At 46.5% G+C, this 22,644-nt stretch overlaps 1 protein-coding gene across 2 annotated transcripts in view; it reads right to left on the bottom strand.

The window, feature by feature from the left end:
* The window catches only part of FAM3B (FAM3 metabolism regulating signaling molecule B), a gene marked incomplete at its 5' end in the record, with an annotated part of 54,771 nt that extends 34,710 nt beyond the window's left edge, over positions 1-20,061 (bottom strand). The window contains one exon of one of the 2 annotated variants that reach the window (XM_079704696.1): positions 19,971-20,061. In XM_079704696.1, coding sequence (XP_079560822.1) covers positions 19,971-20,061 — 91 coding nt within the window. Of the gene's footprint in view, positions 1-1,259; positions 1,295-19,970 lie in introns of those variants that run through there. The other variant, XM_079704697.1, reaches the window with a different exon arrangement.
* Positions 20,062-22,644: the final 2,583 nt, after the last annotated feature.

Raw genomic sequence — 22,644 nt, 5'->3', positions numbered from 1 at the left:
TTATCCTACAATGCACACAAGTTACCAGAGACAGTGCTGTTCACGAATAAATGGTTTTGTAGAAAACTTGAATACTTTACACAAATAAAAAGTCTTAAAATTTGGCTTTCCTACCCATTGGGGCTGGAGCAGAAAGGGGGTGCTCAGAACTTTCTGAGCAGTGAGACCGCACAACCAGAACGCCACTGAGGAAGGAAGGAGAGCACAGAGTCAAACAAACACCTGGAGGCAATGACCTGCCACTGAGACAGGTGGGGAGCTGGTCCCTAGAGAGGCCAAGAGAACTTTCCAGAACTTTCCAGCAACTTTAATATTTGCACAGTACGCTGCCTTGCTCTGGGAGGACTCCAGATTCCTCAGATTACAGGAAGAAAGAGCAAAACCACTTAGAAAGGGAATGTGTGCCAGAGGCCGTCGGTTCCAGGACCCCGGAGCGCCTTGCATACGCAGGCAGGCAGGCAGGCGGGCAGGAGAGGCGGACGGAGGCCACCGTCGGGACGGCGCGCAGTGGGAGATGGAACGGCTGGGAAAGAGTCGGAGGTTTTCTTTCCTCCTTCCTGTTTTTCCCCCCAAATCTTCTCAGGCTCAAGTAGTTTGATAGAATGGTCTGTGGGGGGAAGCCTTATAGAAAGATGCTACCGGGGCTGTTATCATAAGGGACAGTCCATGCTAATGAGTCCCCACTTCTCACCCACCCACAGGCTGGTGACCAAAAAGGGGTTGTCTCCCTGTCTCCGCACTTTTCATCATTTCCCTAGCTGGTCAGGTGGACCTGCGGCTCATGACCCTGACGGCAGCCCGAGGAGCCCCAGGCGGAGTCCGCAAGTGCCTCTAAGCGGCGCCCCGCAGCGCCCCTCCCGGTCCAGAAGGTCGGAGATGGGGGCGGGGGCCGGGGCGCGCCCCTACCGGCACCTGCGCTCGGCTGGAGGGAGCCCTCTCCCCCTGGGCCTCCCTGGGTCCTGCTGTAGCTGCGCTCAGCCAACACCTACTTTCCAGGCAAACCGTCACAGTCACTGATGTGCCCGCACCCCGGCCCTGCACGCAGCTGGGGCAGTGGCGACCGGCAGGGAGGCGGCGGGAAACCCCAGCCCATTTGCCCCTGCTGGATTCGCTGGGCGCCTTCCTGAGCTCAGGTCCCAGAGAAGCCCCTCCCTCCCGGCCCGTGCCGCCTCCACCTGTGGCTCAGCGTGCCGGGTGCCAGGTAGGGCGGGGGGACGAGTCTCCCATGCCGGGTCCCCCTTCCCTCCGCCCGCACTCACCGGCAGCCGCGGGGCGCATCTTCCAGCTGCGGCTCCGGACCCTCCGGAGCCTGGGCCGCAGCTCAGGGCGACCGACGGAGCCTCGCAAGGACTGGGCGGACCCCTGGGCGACACGCCCCGGGGGCCGGTCTGCGGCGGGGAGGGCGGGCCGGTGCGCGGGGCAGGTGCGCTGGAGGCGCCCTCGAGGTCCGGCTCGGCGGCCCAGGCTGACTGGGGAGCAGGGAGAACGGGCGGGTTTTGCTCTGAAGGGAGGTCGCCGTCCCTTTACGGTCGGCGGCCCCAGACCCCAATCGAATGTCTCACAAAGTCAAGGGACCGCCGAGATAGGCATATCAGGCATCCTCTGAGCCTTTGAGACGTCAAAGCCAAGTCCCAGGGAAATCCAGGTTCGAAGTCCAGGTCCCCGTTCGAAGGCTGTTTAACTTCCTGCCCGCTGCTGTTTGCACAGCCCAGCAGGCTTCCTCCTTTGCTTCTGGTTGATCAGGGAAAATAGGGTGAGCACGATGTCCCAGGCCCCATGGTCAGGGTGGCAGGCCTGCAGGTCCTTGGGTTTACAGGAGGCCAGGCTCTGGCGGGAGTTAGGCTTCCCAGAAGATGGCCCACGTCCAAGCAAGAGCAGCTGCTTCTCCAGGCCACATGTGGGCTTGCATTCCAGACATCCATCAGGTTTTACAGAGCTTTTGAAACCACTGTAGTCACAGAGGCCTCGGGCTCCCAAGGGTAAGTTAAGGCTCCAAGGGCAGTTGGTCACTTTTGTGGAAAAAGAGTTCCAGAGGGGCAGGGTCGCCACCCTCGGTGTCCACTGGCTCCTGCAGTTCTGCTCCCCCGAGAAAGCCCAGAGGCTTCCACAGTGACGCAAAGTACCCTGGGGTGTCACGGGGGGCTTGGCTGTGACCCGCCCTCTACCACCGTCTTTGCCTCCTGAGAAGCTCCCGTCCGGTGCCATCCAGGGGGCCTGGGGACACATGCCCTGTGGACAGTGTGGCCTTATTTTTCTAGGTCACCCTCTGCCTGCTGTCTTCTAAATCAGAGGGAACAGAAGACAGGGGTCTCAGTCCTTCCCCAGGACTTTAGAACCGTACCCGGCCCGAGCATGGCTCGTTTCAGTGTGGATGCCTTTCTGAGCTGCTCTACAGCATATACTCAGGAGTCATTCTCAAACTGTGCCTAACAATTACATAACACACATCAATCAGCTCATTAAAGGGCGTGTTGGTTTCATCTGCCAAGAATCTCGCCTTTGTCTTGAGCTCACTTCATTTCAGATATGGAGCTTTTGTCTCTGGGTTTGCTTTCAGTTTTTTTGTTTTTTTTTTTTTAAACGTGGTCAAAAAGTGCATAACATAAAATTTATCACCTTTTACCAAATTAAAAAATATACACTTTTAAGTGTACAGTTCAGTAGTGTTAAGGATATTCACATTATTGCACAACAGAACTCCAGAACTTTCTCATCTTGCAAAACTCAAGCTCTGCTACTATTAATCACCAACTCCTCACCTCCTTCCCCCAGCACCTGGTAACCACCATTCTATTCTCTCTTTCCAGACTTTGACTACTTCAGATGCCTCATATCAGTGGAATCATGCAGTGTTTGTCTTGTTATGACTGGCTTATTTCCCTTAGTGTAATGTCCCCAAGGTTCATTCATGTTGTAGCAGGTGATGGGATTTCAATTCTTTTTAAGGCTGAATAATATTCCATGACATGTATAGATAGACCACATCTCGTTTCTCCATTCATCCCTTGATGAACACTTGGGTTGTTTCCACCACTTAACTAGTGTGAAGAATGCCACTGTGAACATGGGTGTGTAAATATCTTTTCAGTTCTTTTGGGTATATACCTGAAGTGGGATTGCCAGATCATATGGTAATTCTATTTTCATTTTTCTGAGGAACCATCATACTGTTGTCCATAGGGGCTGCACCATTTGACACTCCTAATAACAGTGCACAAGTGTTCCAATTTCTCCACATCCTCACCAGCACATTATTTTCTGTTCTTTAAAACTTTTATAGTAGTCATCCTGAAGGATGTGGGTGATATCTCAGTGTATAAAATGATAGGTATCGGGGCAAACATTACTTGTAATACACATGAAAAATGTACATGAAATGCATGTAAGTGAAAAAGCAGGAACAACCAGTGGACACTGATGCATATAAGAAGACTGGAAACACATAAAAATGAAAAAGCTATTGCATTTCCCTGAGCATACTATAAAGCCACTTTACTTTTAAAATTTTGAAAATAAACGTGCACTGAAAAATAATACACCCTCTGCTTCACTCCCCCTCCCAACCTCATGTTTCCCTGGGCCACTGGCTCATCTTCAAAGCTCTTCTCTCTCTAATAGCCCCTCTCCCCACAGCAAGCCTGATCCATAAGAGTCCCCTCCACAGGTACGTGCCCCCCACCCCCAGGTCCAGAGTTCCCTCCTCAGAGACCGCCACTGTCCCTATAGCCTTCAGAGCTATTCTCTGCTTATGCAAGCCCATACATATTTCCCTCATCCTTTTTACACACAAGATATCATGTTGTACATGTTATTTCACAACTTAACCTTTTACGTTATTTATAATATCTCAGAGAGCATAGTACATAAGCACACACAGACTTGGCCTGCTTACTTGACTCCTGTATTCTATTCTACCACTGGATTCTTTTAGTGTTTTATTGTTCTACTCTTTTATTATTCTATTCTTTTATTGTTTGATGAACCATCTTTTACTGTTGGATTATGGATCTTTTAACCACATATTCTATTGTTGCATGAACCTATTCCTTAAGTAGGCTGCAGAAGGACATTTTTGGTTATCTTCAGTCTTTTCTGCTATTAATAATGCCGCAATGAACACATTTGTGCATCCATCTTGGCATAAATATTGGGGTGGATTTAAAACAAATTCCTAGAAGTGAATTACCGAATTAAAGGGTATGTGAGTTCTGAATTTTACCAGATACTTCCCACAGCTCAACAGAGAAGTTATACCCGTTTACACGCCCACCATCAGCATATGAGAATGCCTATTTGTTCATACCTTTCCCAACACACCGTATTATCCAACTTTTTGATCTATACTAATCTATTGTTGAAAAAAAATCTTAGTATTGTTCTAATTGGCTTCTCTCATTAAAGTGATGACCTTGGCATGCTTTCATAAGTTTAAAAGCCATTTGTGATCTGTGTGTATTTCTTTTTTTAATTTTTTATTGTTTTTTTATTGGAGTATAGTTGCTTTACAATATTGTGCTAGTTTATACGTACAGCAAAGTGAATCAGCTATACGTATACATATATCCCCTATTTTTTGGATTTCCTTCTCGTGTAGGTCACCACAGAGCACTGAGTAGAGTTCCCTATGTTGTGCATATTTCTTTTTCCAGGAACTATCTAGTCACATACGTTGCCCATTTTTCTATTAAGTTGTTAGCCTTTTTTTTTTTCTGATTATAGTAGCCTTGAGAAATAACTTGTGGACTAGATAATATATATACATAGTCCAATTTGTAAACGTATATTAAAAGGTAGGTAGTGATAAACCACCTTCCTACTCCTGCATCCTCTCTATCCAATAGAGAACCAAGGTTATTCATTTCTTGGGTGTCCTGTACATATTCAACAAATAAGAGTATCTTCCCCCCACACTTTAACAAGCCGTAACATCCTCTCACTCTGACCCACATCTCGCTTCTCAAGATACCTTGGAGAGTGAGCTGCTTGTGTACACAGAGCTCTTCCTCTTTCTTTCCACACCTGCAGAGCATCCTACAGCAAAGATAGACCACAATTTACCAGCTGTTTCTTTTCCACCTTTTGTTAGGATTACTACTCTGTAATGAAAACCTCTCACATAGAATGTTTCACTTATGTGAAACAAGTCGATAAATAAATTCCTAGAAGAACTGCTGGGCTTGTCTACTGGTAATCCTGAGATTTTGCCAAAACAGACCCGGATGGATGTTGTATTCACTGACATGCCCCACTCCCCTGCCCCGCAGCTGTGTTTGTGCATGTTTCATTTCAAAGGCTTTTCAGGGACTTCCCTGGTGGCGCAGTGGTTAAGAATCCGCCTGGGGACTTCCCTGGTGGCACAGTGGTTAAGAATCTGCCTGCCAATGCAGGGGACACGGGTTCGAGCCCTGGTCTGGGAAGATCCCACATGCCGCGGAGCAGCTAGGCCCGTGAGCCACAATTACTGAGCCTGCGCTCTAGAGCCTGCAAGCCACAACTACTGAAGCCCGTGCGCCACAACTACTGAAGCCCACGTGCCTAGAGCCCGCGCTCCGCAACAAGAGAACCCACCGCAATAAGAAGCCCGCGCACTGCAGTGAAGAGTAGCCCCCGCTCAATGCAATTAGAGAAGGCCCGCGCGCAGCAACAAAGACCCGACGCAGCCAAAAATAAATAAATAAATAAATTTATATTAAAAAAAAAAAAAAGAGTCCACCTGCCAATGCAGGACACACGGGTTTGAGCCCTGGTCCTGGGAGATCCCACATGCCGCGGAGCAACTGATCCCATGCAGCACAACTACTGAGCCTGCGCTCTAGAGCCGGCAAGCCATAATTACTGAGCCCGCGTGCCACAACTACTGAAGCCTGCGCACCTAGAGCCTGTGCTCCACAACAAAGAGAAGCCACCGCTACGAGAAGTCCATGCACTGCAACAGAGTATACTCCGTTCGCTGCAACTAGAGGAAGCCCATGCGCAGCAAGGAAGACCCAAAGCAGCCAATGAATAAATAAATAAATATATTAAAAAAAAATTTTAAAGGATTTTCAAGGATAATTTTTTACTGCTTGATTTTCACCTTACTTGCTTACTTTGGGAAAGCACTGCCGTTTAAGAAGAGGCTTTCCGAAAAAAAAAAATAGACACTCTGGGGCTTCCCTGGTGGCGCAGTGGTTGAGAATCTGCCTACTAATGCAGGGGACACAGGTTCGAGCCCTGGTCTGGGAAGATCCCACATGCCGCGGAGCAACTAGGCCCGTGAGCCACAACTACTGAGCCTGCGCGTCTGGAGCCTGTGCTCCACAACAAGAGAGGCCGCGGTAGTGAGAGGCCTGCGCGCCGCGATGAAGAGTGGTCCCCGCTTGCCACAACTAGAGAAAGCCCTCACACAGAAACGAAGACCCAACACAGTCAAAAATAAAATAAAAATAAATGTGTGACTCTGTTCTGTTTTAAAAAACAGGTTGATTGATTTTTATTTATTTGGTTGTGCCGAGTCTTATTTGTGGCAGGCGGGCTCCTTAGTTGTGGCTTCAGGGCTCCTTGGTTTCAGCATCAGGACTCCTTCGTTGCAACTCGCAGTCTCCTTAGTTGTGGCAGGCAAACTTAGCTGCGGCATGCATGTGGGACCTAGTTCCCTGACCAGGAATCGAACCTGGACCTCCTGCATTGGGAGAGTGGAGTCTTATCCAATGCACCACCAGGGAAGTCCCAAACTGAGCATCTTTCCTACTGAGCCTGGATGAAATCATAGAACCCTTTACAACACAGTGTCCACAATCCCTACAAATCAATCCAAGTTGGCACGGCTGGTTAGGGGATGGTACTCTAAGGTCTCAATTAACCATTCTTTCTTTTTTTTTCTTTTTCTCTTCTTTTATTTTATTTTATTTAGCCATGCCATGTGGCATGTGGGATCTTAGTTCCCCTACCAGGGATCGAAAGTGTGCCCCTTGTGCTGGAAGTGTGGAGTGTTAAAAAAAAAAAAAAAGAAAAAAAAGAAGAGGCTTTCCTTAAAACACTTCGATGTGAAGCAACCAAAATAGCAAGGAGCTGAGAAGGGAGGGGACACCCTCGCATATATAAATATAGTGTAAAGTGCCCTTGCTTTCTACACAAAGGGACATCTCCTGTACATATGGATATATAATTCTAAATTGCGTATTATAGCTTTTACAATCCTATATTTATTATTTCCTTATTGTAGGTAATAAAAAATCTTCTTCCCCGTTTGTTCTTGAGTATGAAAATTTTCCCCCTAGGCAGTTAAAAATTTTTTTTATTTTTATTTTTTACAGTTTGTTGAGCTTTGTTTTGCTTAGAAAGGACATTTTTCTCCCTCCCTTTCCCCATATTTTCTCATTTTTTAATTAAAATATTTGATCCCTCTAGATTAAATTTGGATGGAAATCCAAACTTATTTTCCTCCAGCTGGCCAGCCAGCTGTTCACTGTTTGTTGAATGAAAATCTCCCTCCATTGATCTGAAATGCCCCTTCCTCATATTAAGTCCCATGTGTAATCGTGTCCATGTCTGACTTTATATTCTGTTCTTTCTGCCTTATTTCCTTCTGCTTAGGTGTTTCCTAGCGATTCTTGCATGTTTACTTTCCACATGAACTTTTTTCTTAATATTAAAAAAAAATTTTTAGTTTATATTGGAGTGTATTAGTAATTAGTATACTAATTAGCAATGTTGTGTTAGTTTCAGGTGTACAGCAAAGTGATTCAGTTATCCATATACATGTATCTATTCTTTTTCAATTTTTTTCCCCCATTTAGGTTATTACAGAGTACTGAGCAGAGTTCCCTGTGCTATACAGTAGGTCCTTGTTGGTTATCTATTTTAAATATAGCAGTGTGTACCTGTCAATCCCAAACTCCTAATCTATTCTATACCTCCCCCACGCCCTTCCCCCTGGTTACCATAAGTCTGGTCTCTAAGTCTGTGAGTCTCTTTGTGTTTTGTAAATAAGTCCATGTTTACTTTCCACATGCACTTTGAACTCAGCTGACTGTTCATGACAGTTACCACTCTCCAGCCATGGAGCCCCCCCACCACGGGACATGCTCTGTTCTGGACGTTTCACTGAGAAATCTTTTTCAACCACACAATAGGCCAAAGGGAAGACATCTGAACCATTTTGCAAATGGCAAAGTGAAACATCAAATGTCACAAAATTCATCAGTTAGTGAGCCAGGATTCTCCAGGATTCCAAGTGACTCCATACTTGCTCCTTCTGTGAGTTTATCTACTTGCTTAAATCACAGCAACAGGACAACTCCAGGGCCTCTAATAATAGTAGTTTAATAGTCATGATCCCTAAGTTCCATCTACTTGTATCTGTGAATAACTTTGCTTCCTAAGTTTAATTCTCCATCTCAAAAAGCTGTAGCACATAAAATGTTAAGACTTAAAAATATTTTTTTACATAATTAGGTTTAACTTGTTTACAATTAAGTCAATTCTGTTTTTTCTTATTTATCATACAGCTGGAGATTAAATGCATTGAAATGTCCAGAAATTTCTGGAAACAAACTTCCCCTCTTCTCCTCCTGTAGCTGTGAGACCTTATCACTGGGTCTCCCTAACATCACTCACCCTTTGTCTTTATTTGCTCCGTGTGTAGCTTTTTCTGACTTTCCCTCCAGGTCACTAATTACGTGTTCAGCTCTATGGAATCTGCAGCTACACCTGTTCCTTGAGTTTGTTGCTTTTGTTACTGTGTATTTTTTTTATTTCCAGAAATTCTATTGGGTTCTTTTTCAAAACTGTTAATGACTTTTTTATAAAATTCTGTTTCCTGAAGGTATCTCAAAGGCTGCTTTCAGTTCATTAGTCATCATCAGCCTACCCAGTAAACAGCCTACATCTGATGGTCTTGATTTGTCTGAAAGGCATGGAAGCTGTTTTCCTGGATGTGCACTGGAGAGTGCATTTAAAAAACTATACAGAAGAATGTCTTGAGGCTCGTGAAAATAATTTTCTCCAGAAAAGATATGTGTTTGCTTTTGCTAGGGGTCTGAGTCATTACCACACCGGGACCATCTTTTAAAATTGTATATATTCAAGGCTTGAAAATCCCTGGACAACCCAGTCCATTCAAAATAGGATATAATTCAACACAAGCTGTTCACTTGAGGTTAACGTCTACGTCAATGGAGTTGGGCTCCCGATTACTTAGTGTGCAGAGTCTACTGTCAGACTCCTCAGCTCTAACTCGGGGGGTTAACAAGGGCCCTTGGGTAAAATGTGGCTTCCTGGTACGCTTCCACAGGGGGGCACAGAGAGATGGCGAGCTCAGACTAGTGGAGAGCACCAGGATGCTGGGGTGTTAGAAGGACGTTACAGTGAGAGAGGAAAACAAGCAGGAGATGTAAAATATACGGAGAAGAAGACATCAAAAGGCCCTCAGACGACCCTTGAGACCGGTGATTGAGGCTATCAATGTCTCCTTCCTGACAGTCACATCTGCACACAAAGGGGGCTCCTCCGAGAGGGCTTCCCCGGACCCACCCGTCACTCCCCATGGCTCTTCTCTGCTCTTGTCCCCATCCGAATTCTTTTCCTTGTTTGGGGGGTTGTTTACTGTCTGTCTCCTTCGGCAGGATATAAGCTCCACCAAGGCAGGGCTTCATTGTGAGCATCTCTGGGACCCCAGGGTCTGGAACAGAGCCTGACACACAGGGGCTTCCTCACAGGTCTCTGGTGAACACGTGGATAACGCACAAACCACTGATTCCACGGTAAGAGACGGCAAGTCAGGAGGTGGCAGCACCCTGCAAGGGGAGTGGGGTGATGGAGCTGATCTGAGATGAGGGCCCAGAAGGCTGCTCATGGGGCAGAGCCCAGGAAACGGGAGGATCTACAGGACCCTGGGAAGGGGGAAGACCAGAAACAGGGAAGGAATCATCCAGTTAAAGGTAATAAAGACCAACCTCACCAACCTTGGTTTCCTTCTTCCAACAAGGGTTACAAATGAAAGGCATTCGGAGCAGGGGATGGTCTCCACCACACCTTAATGTCTTGGGACCTAAACATATTAGACGTCCTTTTTTTTTTTTAAATTAACACAAATATTTTAGAGCCGTTTCAGGTTCACAGCAAAATTGAGGGGAAGATACAGAATTTCCTGTATATCTCCTGTCCTGCATTATCAACATCTCCACCAGAGTGTATACTTGTAAGAGCTGATGAACCTACACATCATTATAATGAACCGACACATCATAAACACCAAAAGTCTAGTTCACGTTAGACCTCACTGTCGGTTTGGCACACGTTTGCACAAATGTGTAATGACATATATTCATCATTATGGACTCATACAGAGTGATTTCCTGCCTTAAAACCTCTCTGCCCTGCTTAGACATCCTTCCATCCCACTCCCTGGCAATCACTGATTTTTTTATTGTCTCCGTAGTTTTGTCTTTTCCAGAATGTCATGTAGTTGGAACCATACAGTGTATAGTCTTCTCAGATTGGCTTTTGTCACTTAGTACTATACATTTAAGGTTCCTCCGTATCTTTTTATGACTTAATAACTCACTTCCTTTCACCACTGAAATATTCCATTGTCTAAACATACTAGTTTCTTCATCCACTCATGTACTAAAGGAAATCTTGGTTACTTTCAAGTTTTGGCAATTATTAATAAAGCTGCTATAAACATCTGGGTGCAGATTTTCATATGAACATAAATCTTCCAGTCCTTTGGGTAAGTACAAAGGAGTACAAATGCTAGATCGTATGGTTAGCATATGTTTAGTTTTGTAAGAACCTGCCAAACTATTGTCCAAAGTGATTGGACCATTTTGCACTCACACCAGCAATGCATAAGAGTTCCTGTTACTCCACATCCTTGTCAGCATTTGGTGTTGTCAGTGTTCAAGGTTTTGGCCATCCAAATAGGTGTGTTTTGGTATCTTATTTTTGTTCTAATTTGCATTTCCCTGATGACATATGATGTGGAGCACCTTTTCCTATGCTTATTTGCCATCTGTGTGTCTTCTCTGGTGAGGTGTCTGGTAAGGTCTTTGGCCCACCTTAACAGGTTGTCTGTATTCTTGTTGTTGAGTTTTGAGTTCTTTGTATATTTTGGATAACAGTCCTTCATCAGATTGCTAAAGGTCTGCAGTTTGCCTTACAATTTCTCTAGACATTGTCTTTTTCAGGGTAGTAGTATCCAATTTTAATAAGTCCAGCTTATCAATGATTTCTTTCATGGAAGGTACCTTTGGCATTGCATCAAAAAAGGCATCACCATACCCAAGGTCATAGGTTTTCTCCCATGCTAACTTCTAGGATTTTTATAGTTTTGAGTTAATTTTTGTAAAGGGTGTAAGATTTGTGTCTAGGGCTTCCCTGGTGGCGCAGTGGTTGAGAGTCCGCCTGCCGATGCAGGGGACACAGGTTCGTGCCCCGGTCCAGGAAGATCCCACATGCCGCAGAGCGGCTAGGCCCGTGAGCCATGGTGGCTGAGCTTGCGCGTCCGGAGCCTGTGTTCCGCAATGGGAGAGGCCACAACAGTGAGAGGCCCGCGTACCACACACACACACACACACACACACACAAAAAAAAAAAAGATTTGTGTCTAGATTCATTTTTTGCACATGAATGTCCAGTTGTTTCAGCACCATTTGTTAAAGAGACTATCTTTGTTCCACTGTATTGCCTTTGCTCCTTTGTCAAAGATCAGTTAACTATACTTAACGCAGGTCTATTTCTGAGCTCTCTATTCTGTTCCCTTGATCTATTTGCCTTTTCTTTCACCAATATCACACTGCCTTGATTATTGTAGCTTTACGGTAAGTATTGGAGTCGGGTAGTGACAGTCTTCTGACTTTGTTCTTTTCCTTTAATATTGTGTTGGCTATTCTGGGTCTTTTGCCTCTACAAATAAACTTTAGAATCAGTTTGCCAACATGCAAAAATAAGGGCTTTGATTGGGATGGCATTGAATCTATTGATCAAGTTGGGAAGAACTGACATCTTCAAAATATTGAGTCTGTCTGCAAACATAGAATATCTCTCCATTTATTCAGTTTTTCTTTGATTTTGTTCATCAGAGTACTGTAGTTTTCCTCATATAGATTTTGTACACCTTTTGTTAGATTTATACCTAAGTATTTCATTTTGGGGGGTGCTAATTCAAAGGTATTGTGCTCTTAATTTCAAATTCCACTTGTTCATTGCTGATATATAGAAGAAGATGGACTTTTATGTCAAATTGATAAACTTTGTATCCTGCAACCTTGCTATAATCACTTAGTTCCAAAAGTTTTTTTGTTGATTCTTTGGATTTTCTACATAGATGACCATGGCATCTGTGAACAAAGACAGTTTTAGTTCTTCCTCCCCAATGTGTATACCTTTTCTTTCTTTTTCTTATTAGTCTTATTGAATAGACAGAATGTCCAGTACTGGAGTAGTGAGAGGGGACATCCTTGCCTTGTACCTGATCTCCGTGGGAAAGCCTTGAGTTTCTCACCATTAAATACGATGTTAGCTGTAGGTTTTTTTGTAGATATTCTTTATCAAGTTGAGGCAGCTCCTCTGTATTTCTAGTTTCTTGAGAGTTTTAATCATGAACTCTGTATTGTGGGTGTGGTGGATTTTGTCAAATGCTTTTACTGCATCTATTAATACAATCATGTGATTTGTCTTTTTCAGCCTGTTCATGTGATGGATTACACTAATTGATTTTTGAATACTGATTCACTCCTGCATAGCTAAGATAAAGCCTGCTTGGTTGCGGTGTAAAATTCTTTTTATACATTGTTGGATTTTATTTGCTAATATTTTGTTGAGAAATTTTACATTTATGTTCATGAGAGATACTGGTCTATAGTTTTCTTTTCTTATAATGTCTTTATCTGGTTTTGATAATAGGGTAATGATAGCCTGCCAGAATGAGTTGGAAGTATTCCCTCTATCTTCTGAAAGAGAGTGTAGAGAATTATTACAATTTCTTCCTTAAATGTTTGCCAGAATTCACCAGTGAACCCATTTGGGCCTGGTACTTTCTGTTTTGGAAGGTTATTAATTATTGATTCAATTGTTTTAATGAATATAGGCTGATTCAAATTGGATATTTCTTCTGGTGTGAGTTTTGGCAAATTGTGTCTTTTAAGGAATTTGTCCATTTCATCTAGAGTATGAAATTTGTGGGCATAGAAGTTGTTCACAGTATTCCTTTATTATCCTTTTAATGTCCATAGGATCTGTATTGATGGTTTCAATTTAATTTCTGATATTGGTAATTTATGTTCTCTCTTGTTTTATCTTAGTTTGATTAGAGGCTTATCAATTTTATTGATCTTTTCAAAGAACTAGTTTTTGGTTTAATTGATTTCCTATTTTCTATTTTATTGCTTTAATTCTTATTATTTGTTTTCTTGTACTTACTTTGGATTTGATTTGCTTTTCATTTTCTAGTTTCCAAAGGTAGAAACTTAGATTATTAACTTTAGATCTTTTTTCTTTTCTAATGCATGCATTCAATGCTGTAAATGTTGTCTAAGTACTGCTTTGGCCGCATTCCACAAATTTTGATAAGTTGTGTTTTCATTTTCATTTGGTCCAAAATATTTTAAAATTTCTCTTGAGAATTCTTCTTTGACCCATGTGTTATTTAGAAGTGTGTTGTTTAAACTCCATGTATTTTTGGATTTTCCAGATATCTTTCTGTTATTGAATTTTACTTTAATTCCATCATAGTCTGACAACAGATGTTGTATAATTTCTATTACTTTATAGTTGTTAAAGTGTGTTTTATGGTCCAGAATGTGTTCTATCTTGGTGACCATTCCATGTGAGCTTGAGAAGAATGTGTATTCTGCTGTTCTTTCCAATAAAGTTAAACATATACTTAGCATACAACGCAGCAACTCTACCCCAAGGCTCTCCCCTAGAAAACAAACTGCATTCATTTATGTTCATAGTATCCACAGAAGATTATAGTCAGAACCCAGATACAACCCAAAAGTCCATCAACAGGAAAACAGATAAACAAATTGTGGTATACTTAGGGTAAAATACTCACTGATTTTTTTTTTTTTAAAAAGGTGGCTTCCCTGGTGGCGCAGTGGCTGAGAGTTTGCCTGCCGATGCAGGGGACACGGGTTCGTGCCCCGGTCCAGGAAGATCCCACCTGCTGCGGAGCGGCTGGGCCCGTGAGCCATGGCCACTGAGCCTGTGCGTCCGGAGCCTGTGCTCCGCAACGGGAGAGGCCACAACAGTGAGAGGCCTGCATACCGCAAAAAAATAAAAAATAAAAAATAAAACAATAAAAAAGAATGCACTGCTGATAAGTGCAACAACATGGATAACTCTCAAAAACAATATGCATACCTACTGAATGACTGATCACATTTAGATGAAGTTCAAGAGTGGATAAAACTAATCTGTGGTGAAAAAAGATAGAATAGTGGTTTCCTCTGAGCACAGGGGTGGAAAGATATTCAATGGGAAAGGGCACGGGGAAAACTTACTGGTGCGATGGAGAAGTTCTTTATTTGGGTGGAAGTTATTGAGCTATGTGTGTATTTTACACACACATATATATAAAGTATACTTCAGTGAAGTAGGTGTATTGTAGGGGAGAGATGACAGAGATGGACGGTGCCATAGAAGCACATTTACAGCTCAGTCTGGCCAACGCAGCACACAAGACACCCTGGTCAAGTGCCATTTGAAACCCGGAGTGGCCCCCTCTGAAGCCTGCCCTTGTCTCTGACTGGCTGCCCACACTGCAAGCTGTGTTCACCCTTCTTCAGGGAGATCGGAGGGAACAGTTTGTGGTCCTGTCTCAACCTGGACACACTCCCCCACTACACTGTATCCTGCTCTTCCTTCAAGGCCTCCACCAAGCCTCTCTTTCTCGCTGCTGCCTCTCTTCCCTACATGCTTCTCGTCATCCCAGACTCTCCAGCTACCCTCCGCTCACAGGAGGCTGGTCTAGGAGCCATGGCATGGATGGGACTTGGGGTCATGAGTAGCTGCATAGATTGGGCATCTTCACTCACACATATGTACACAAACAGAGAATGAGACCCAAAGTGTTTTGGTTTTTCCTACTGCTTTGTAAAATTAAGTGCTCACTGCTTTTTTTTTTTTTTTGCCTTTCCTTAATTTCACATACTGAATTAAACATACTTTTCTTTTTAAGTGTTAGGATCATTGGATTTAATTTTTTATTTCTTTTGTGTCCTCTCACAGGGCTCTGTGGTCAATGACCATTCAATTTATACTACAGACCAGCAGTTCTCAAAGTATGGTCAGAGGACCCCTGGAGCGTCCATGAGACCCTTCAGGGAATTTGCAAGGTCAAAACTTATACACTATAACATTAATTGCCTTTTTCAGGCTCATCTTCCAAGGAGTGTATGGTGGAGCTTTCCACCGTATACTGAGAAGGTCTACATGACTCAGTGAACCAGCATTTTATCCAAATGATGGATGCAGAATGATACAAAATCATGCAAGGGCAAAAGACCCATTCCAAGTGCCAAACAGACCATACATGTTCATGTAACAGATAAAAAACATTCATTTTCAGATTCTACGTTGCAATTCATTTTTAAGAAACTACCATTTGTTGGATTTTGGCATAGTATCAAAGAAGGATGTCCACAATTATGTGAGAAGGATATTAAGATACTCCACACTGTTCTGGCTACATATCTATGTGAGGCCAGAGTTTTGCCAATCCTTCAACCAAAACAACATATTGCAACAGACTGAATACAAAAGGTGCTGTGAGAACCCAACTGTCTTCTGCTAAGCACATTAAAGAGATTTGTAAAAGTGTAAAACAATGTCACTCTTTTCACTAGATATTTTGTTTGGGAAAGTAAAAGTATTTTTCATAAAAACATTTATGTTAACATGCAATACTCTAGTGTTATTTTTAAATCAGTTAACAAATATCTTTAAATGTCCTCACTTTTAATTTCAAATGCATAACCTGCAGAAACAAAAACTCTTCTGGGTCTTCAGTCACTTTTAAGTGTACAGAGGGGTCCTGAGATGAAAAAGTTTGAGGATGGCTGCTTTAGGCTGTCTGACTAAAATACTGAGCAGACCCTTTAGAAATGAAAGGGCCAGAGATGCTGGATTTGGAGTCAGACAGACCTGGGTTTCCACCACTGTCCCACACTGCACTAATGGATTTGGAGCAACTAATTTAATACCCTTAAACCTCAGGGTTTGGGTTTTTTTTAAACTAATTAATTTATTTGGCTGCGCCAGGTCTTAGTTGCAGCACTCGGGATCTAGGTCCCTGACCAGGGATCAAACCCAGGCCCCCTGCATTGGGAGTGCGGAGTCTTAACCACTGGACCACCAGGAAAGTCCCTTGGGGTTTTATTTTTAATCTGTGAAATGGTAGGAATAACACCATTTTCAGAGCTGCTGAGATTAAGTGAGCTAAGGCATGGAATGTACCAGCGCAGACAACCTGCAGCTAGTAGGCACCCAGACGTTTCATTATTTACGCATGTTGCACTTGGTCCTATAAGGCTTTGAGGCAGCCAGAGACTTGGCTGAGTTGGGAGCAAAGTTCAGGACCCTGGCCAGCTGATCAACTACGGGAAAAGCAAAGGCTCTTCATGTCCTGGAACACATCCTGTAAGGCCATAGGAGGGTGGAAGGGCTGACTCTTCAGACCTCTTCCAACCTTGCGGGAGGAAGTGTTCACCTGTTGACGGGCCAGAAACCCAGACAGCAGCTCTGCGTAGTTACAGGTCTCAGTTCAATCCAATTCAATTCGCCAAATGTTTAGGAAGCATCTACTAGATGTCAGGCACTACTTAAGCCCCCCAAATGCATCAGGGGACAAAACTGACAAAGACCTGGGTCTTAGGCAGCTCACCTTTTAGTGCAAAGTTATGAAAAGTGAAGCAGCAACACAGGGTCCTAGGGAGGGTCCACCTGCAGACAGGAACAGGACCAAAGGAAAACTCTCAGCAAGGGAGAGGGGCTGAGTACGTGTACAGTGACCCGTAAAGCCTCTCGTGCAGGGGGTCATGCAGTGCGCTGTGGGGAGGCACTGGTGATGTCGGGACGCTGGAGCCAGGGATGCTGGGGGTGATGACAAGTGGGACATCGGGCTGCCCTGGAGCAAGATGAGGGAGGGAGAGGGAAGAAGCCTGAGGCTGGGGAAGGCACCTCTTGGGTGAAAACTTTCAACCCTCTTCCTAATCAGAACTCCGTCAGCAGCTTCCTGGTCTGCAATGGGTAGGGAGGAAGACAGCCATCCAGGGTCTGTGGACTCTGGCTTGGCAGAAGGTGTAGACATCTGAGCCTGAATGGGGCCACAAGAAGCCGGAACAGTGAACCGAGAGTGTAAAGACACCCCTCTGACCGCCTTTCCGTCACCATTCTGGGCTGCTCCCCCGTGTTCTGGGTTGCAACCTGGACGGGCCAGATGGTAACACACACGTGAAGGTCCCACGCTGACTGTACCCGGGGTTTCTTTATGAACAGCCACTGCTCGTAGGAAGGACTGGTGGGTGTGTCCAGAGCGGTGCATCTGGACACTTGGAAATGGTCTTGTTTGTTTTTGTTGTCAAGTTGTTACTTGCAGACTGTTTCTCCGACAGTCTCCTAAAGGCCCCAGATGTGTTTGTGCAGATAATCCATGGTGACCTTGGAGTTTCCATTGGGAAAGGTTTTGCCTGCAGAAACCAAGAGCTGGGTCCCACCCTTCGCTGCAGAAATCCACTTTGAAACACTTAAGGTATCGGGAAAAGTCCAAATGTTTCGACTGTTTTGATCCCTGTAATTGTGACTGGGGGTGCTTTTATCCCACGGCTTAAAATGTTTCCTATATGTCTTCGGCATCATCATGCTGCCGTGGTTGACACAGCGAGACAGTGAGAAACTGAAGCGGAAGTGAGGCTTCACAGGTGACTCGTTTGTGGGGAGAAAAGGCACCCGATTTTCATGAACTCGAGTGATAGATACAGAAGTGAGTGATGAGCTCCTAGGGGAGGCTGGAGTGACTGTTGCCCATTTGCTGAAGGGAGGGTCCATTTGGAGACTGGAAAAGAAGTTTTGGCCAAAAGTGTAATATAAACCAGTACTATAATTTACAGGGGCATCTAATTGTCTAGTGCTTGGCGTGGGTGATGCTGTAAGCCCCCCCAAGCAGTGTGAAATCCTATGCTCAATGCCAGGTCCCCGGCCGCCCCCCTTGTAGGGTGAGGCAGTTGGAGTGCGCAAGGTGGACGATAGTAGTCCACAGCCACTCAGCTAGAACCTGGGACCCTGCAGTCGGGGCTCCTGCCTTCCTGGAGTGTCGTGCCCCCTTTCATAAAGATGTATCTAAACCGAGGTCCTCGAGGGTCGAGAGGAAATGCACATGCACACACTGACCACACAGAGGCCGTGGGGCCCACACGCCATGCCGCTCCCTCCTCCACCTTCTGCCACCTGAGAATCCATTCTCTGCTTGTACACACCCCACCTGGAGCGCAAGGCGTGCGAGAAACAAGAACAGAAACCTAACGCCCAAGTTCCTTTCCTTTGTTGCTGGTTTCCACTCTTCATGAAACTGTTTTTGTTGGCTTCAGTGGCTGAAATCTTTAGGAGGAAGAGCATGGAAACTGGATCAGCAGCTGGGTGCTCTGGGGTGTGAGCCAATGGCGGTGGGGGGGAGGGGCACAACACCTCAGAGGACCGAATAGAGAAGGAACCTAGAACAATGCTGGATGCAGGAGAGGCATCCCGCAAATGGCTGATAGTATCATCTTCATGGGTCATTTTGTCTCTCACTATCATAAGCGATCAAGAGAAAATCTAGCTGCATTTCAGTTTTGATTTAGAAAAAAGTAACGTAAGGGACTACCAAAGAAACACTGTATGACGCCTGTCCTAGGATATTCCAAAGAGAAAAAATGTAAATCCTTCGGGAAAGAAAACGAAACAAAAAAATCTCAACAGCATATGGACGAAATAGTCCAAAACCGCTAAATGGAACGACACGGAAAACATTTCTGAAACTCAGAGATTGGTGGGATGGACTGAGCTGCAACATGTTCACAGCTCTCAGCTGTGTAGGCCCGCCCTTCTCCTTTCCTGAACGCAAATCACCCCTTATCAAGCCAAGAGCATACTGCCTGGACCCCCGCATGGATCACAGCAGCCCCTATTCTTTTCCTTCTTCCTGTGAAGATCGCAGCCCTCCAGACATCCACCCGGCCCGGGGCGCTTCCAGGAGTCGCCTCAGGATGAGGCGGTTGAAGCTTGGAATCGCAACGTTTTGAACACTTTTCCTCGGGGAGTTGTTGGAGAACTGAAGATATACGGAGTGAAAAAAGGGAGGGACGAGACCCTGCAGAATCCCCTGGGGTCCCCGAGCCACGCGCTTCTCATGACGTCACTCTGACAGCCCTCACTGGTCCCCCTACCTGCTGCCACCCCTCCTTTCCGCTTTTCCACGGCCCCACCCCCGCCCCCGGGAATCGCCATGCCTGCCGATGCTTTCGGGGAACAGCAGAGGCTCGCCCTCCCCCGCGGCAGCTTCTGGAAGCCTCTGCGGGGGGCGCGGTCCCTGGCCGCTCGGGTGGGGTCGGGGGCGCAGGTGGCAGCCAGCCGGGAGGTGCTGGGTCAAGTGGTGTTCGCGCTCAGGCCCCCTCGGGGGACGAGGACGGAGGCAGGCCCAGGTGTCCCACGCGCTGAGCAGGAGGGCCGGGGGACTGGAGTCCGACCCCTGCAGGGCATCCCCGACGTGCGGCTCTCCGTCCCCGGAAATCCGCCGCGCTGCTACCCTCGGGCTCGTCCCTGAGAGCCCCTGGCGTGCCGCTCCCACCCTCGGCGGCCTGCTCGGCGGCCCACGTCCCAGCCGACCCCGGCCCGGGCCCCGCGGTCGCGTCCCGCCCAGCATCCCGCCCCGTCCCCCCTCCCGGGTCTCCTTTCGGCCCTGACCCCGCCCCCGCCTCCGTCCCGCCCCGCCCCCGGCCCCTCTAGGCCCGGAGCGGCGCCCCCTGTCTCGCCACTTGGCCACTTCTGACCTCCGCGCGCTGGGAGCAGTCGGCGCCGCGCCCACGCCGTCCACGCCATCCGCCACCGCCGCGTACGCGTGGCCAGGTCTACACAGGCTCTCCCGCCGCTCTGGGGCCGCACGTCGAATCCGCGCGGGCTTCCCCTCCCGCCGGACGCCAGGTGAAGCAACTTTCATCTCTACAGCCTCTCCCGGGTCGCAGGTGCCGGGTGTGGGTGTGGCCTTTGCGTCCATCACCGCCTTTCCTGCCCCCCACGCACTTCCCCACGTGTTCCCCGGGTTCCGTCACCGCCTTTCCTGTCCCCTCCACGTGCTCCCTTGGGCCCACACCATTTTCCCTGCCGGGTAGACCCCCGGGAGAAGCAGGAGCCCTGCCTGGTGGCCCCTGCACTCCCTTAGGCTTGCCTGGGGTTGTGTTTGCTGAAATTGCTCGACCAAATGAGCCTGCTCCCTGTATGAGGCTGCTCTGTGCGATGCCCACAGCCAAGTTCCCGAGGCTAAGGGGAGTGCATTCCAGAAGGGTGGGCTGTATGTTTCTAGAAAGTTGTGCATTTCTTCTAGGTTGTCAAATTTGTTGGCATGTAATTGTTCATAGTATTCTTTTATGGTTTTTTTTGTATTTCTGCAGTATCAACTGAGATTTCTCCTTTTTCATTTCTTATTTTGTTTGTTTGGGTTCTCTCTCTTTTCTTCTTGGTGAGCCTAGCCAGAGGTTTGTCAATTTTGTTTACCTTTTCAAAGAACCAGCTCTTGGTTTTGTTGATTTTTTTCTGTTGTTTTTTTAATAGCTATTTTATTTATTTCCTCCCTGATCGTTATTATTTCCTTCTTCTGCTGACTCTACATTTTGTTTGTTCTTCTTTTTCTTTCTTTCTTTTTTTTTTGCGGTACGCGGGTCTCACACTGTTGTGGCCTCTCCCGTCGCGGAGCACAGGCTCCGGACGCACAGGCTCAGCGTCCATGGCTCACGGGCCCAGCCACTCTGCGGCATGTGGGATCTTCCCGGACCGGGGCATGAACCCGCATCCCCTGCATCGGCAGGCGGACTCTCAACCACTGCGCCACCAGGGAAGCCCTGTCCTTCTTTTTCTAATTCTTTTAGGTGCTAGGTTAGGTTGTTTAGTTGAGATTTTTCTTGTTTTTTGATGAAGGCCTGTGTCGTTATGAACTTGTGGTTGCCAAAGGGGAAGGGGGGAGGGAGCTGGATGGACTGGGGGTTGGGGGTTGGTGGGTGCAGACTATTACAGTGAGCGTGGATAAACAACAAGGTCCTAATCTATAGGACAGGGAACTGCACTCAATATCCTGTGATAAACCTAATGGAAAAGAATATTAAAAAAAAGAATGTCTATATGTGTATAACTGAGTCACTTTGCTGTACAGCAGAGATTGCCACCACACTGTAAGTCAACTACACTTCAATAAAAAAGAAAAAGGGCTGGGTGTTGGAAATGGCCCACTTCAGGTGTAGTGTATGAGCTCCCTCAGCCAGGAAGCCCCCACTCAGTGCTCCGTCCACCAGCACAATCCTCGCCACTTCTTCAGGTCAGGGCTTGGCTTCCCCGCTGCAGTCCTCTGTCCCTGTATAATCATGCTTCATTAAAAAACAAAACAAAATGTGGGCTTCCCTGGTGGCGCAGTGGTTGAGAGTCCGCCTGCCGATGCAGGGGACACGGGTTCGTGCCCCGGTCCAGGAAGATCCCACAGGCCGCGGAGCGGCTGGGCCCGTGAGCCATGGTCGCTGAGCCTGTGCATCCGGAGCCTGTGCTCCGCAAACGGGAGAGGCCACAACAGTGAGAGGCCCGCATACCACAAAAAAAAAAAAAAAAAAAAAAAGTATGAGGAGCCCTGGTTGAAGTGCTTTAGAATTAACTTCCATATTAAAATGTTTCTGTGAAAACACACCCCCCACCTCCCCGTCATTCTCCCGACCCGTGCCCCTCACGGTTCTTTTCTCAATTTGTTATAAAGCCGGGTTAATGGCTTCTCTCCATGGCTGTCGCACCTGCTGGCCTGTAGGATGCTGGCAGGCTGGGGCTGTGTTTATTCTCTACGTCCCCAGCGCCCAGCACAGGTGGGGCACCCAGGAAGCACTCAGGAATAAAATATGTGTTGAACGATGGATGCCTCCGAAAATGCAGAGCAGGTGAAAAGTCCAGGCTTCACTTAGTTCAACCACCCCCCCCCCCCGAGCATTTTAATCCCAGTGCAGTTGTGTTAGTCATCTGGGGCTGCTGTACCAAAATAGCACAGGCTGGGGGCCTTCCATCCTAGAAATTTATTTTCTCCAGTTCTGAAGGCTGGAAGACCAAGATCAAGGTTCCTGTAGATTAGGTTCCTGGTGAGTTCTCTCTTCTAGGCTTGCAGACAGCTGACCTCTCACATGACCGAGAGAGAGAGAGAGAGAGAGAGAGAGAGAGAGAGAGAGAGAGAGAGAGTGTGTGTGTGTGTGTGTGTGTGTCTGAGAGAGAGAGAGCCCTCTGGTGTCTCTTCCCCTTCTTATCAGAACACTGATCCCGTCAGGAGGCTTCACCCTCATGACCTCATCTAGACCCAATTACCCCCAGGGATCCCATGTCCAAATACCATCATGCTGTAGGTTAGGGCTTCCACATATGAACGGGGGGTGGGGGGACACAAGC

The sequence above is a fragment of the Hyperoodon ampullatus genome (genome assembly GCF_949752795.1).
Source record: "Hyperoodon ampullatus genome assembly, chromosome: 5".
In the NCBI taxonomy this organism is placed as follows: domain Eukaryota; kingdom Metazoa; phylum Chordata; class Mammalia; order Artiodactyla; family Ziphiidae; genus Hyperoodon; species Hyperoodon ampullatus.
Note: the sequence above shows the minus strand (reverse complement) of the source record. Positions and strands in the feature narration are given on the sequence as shown.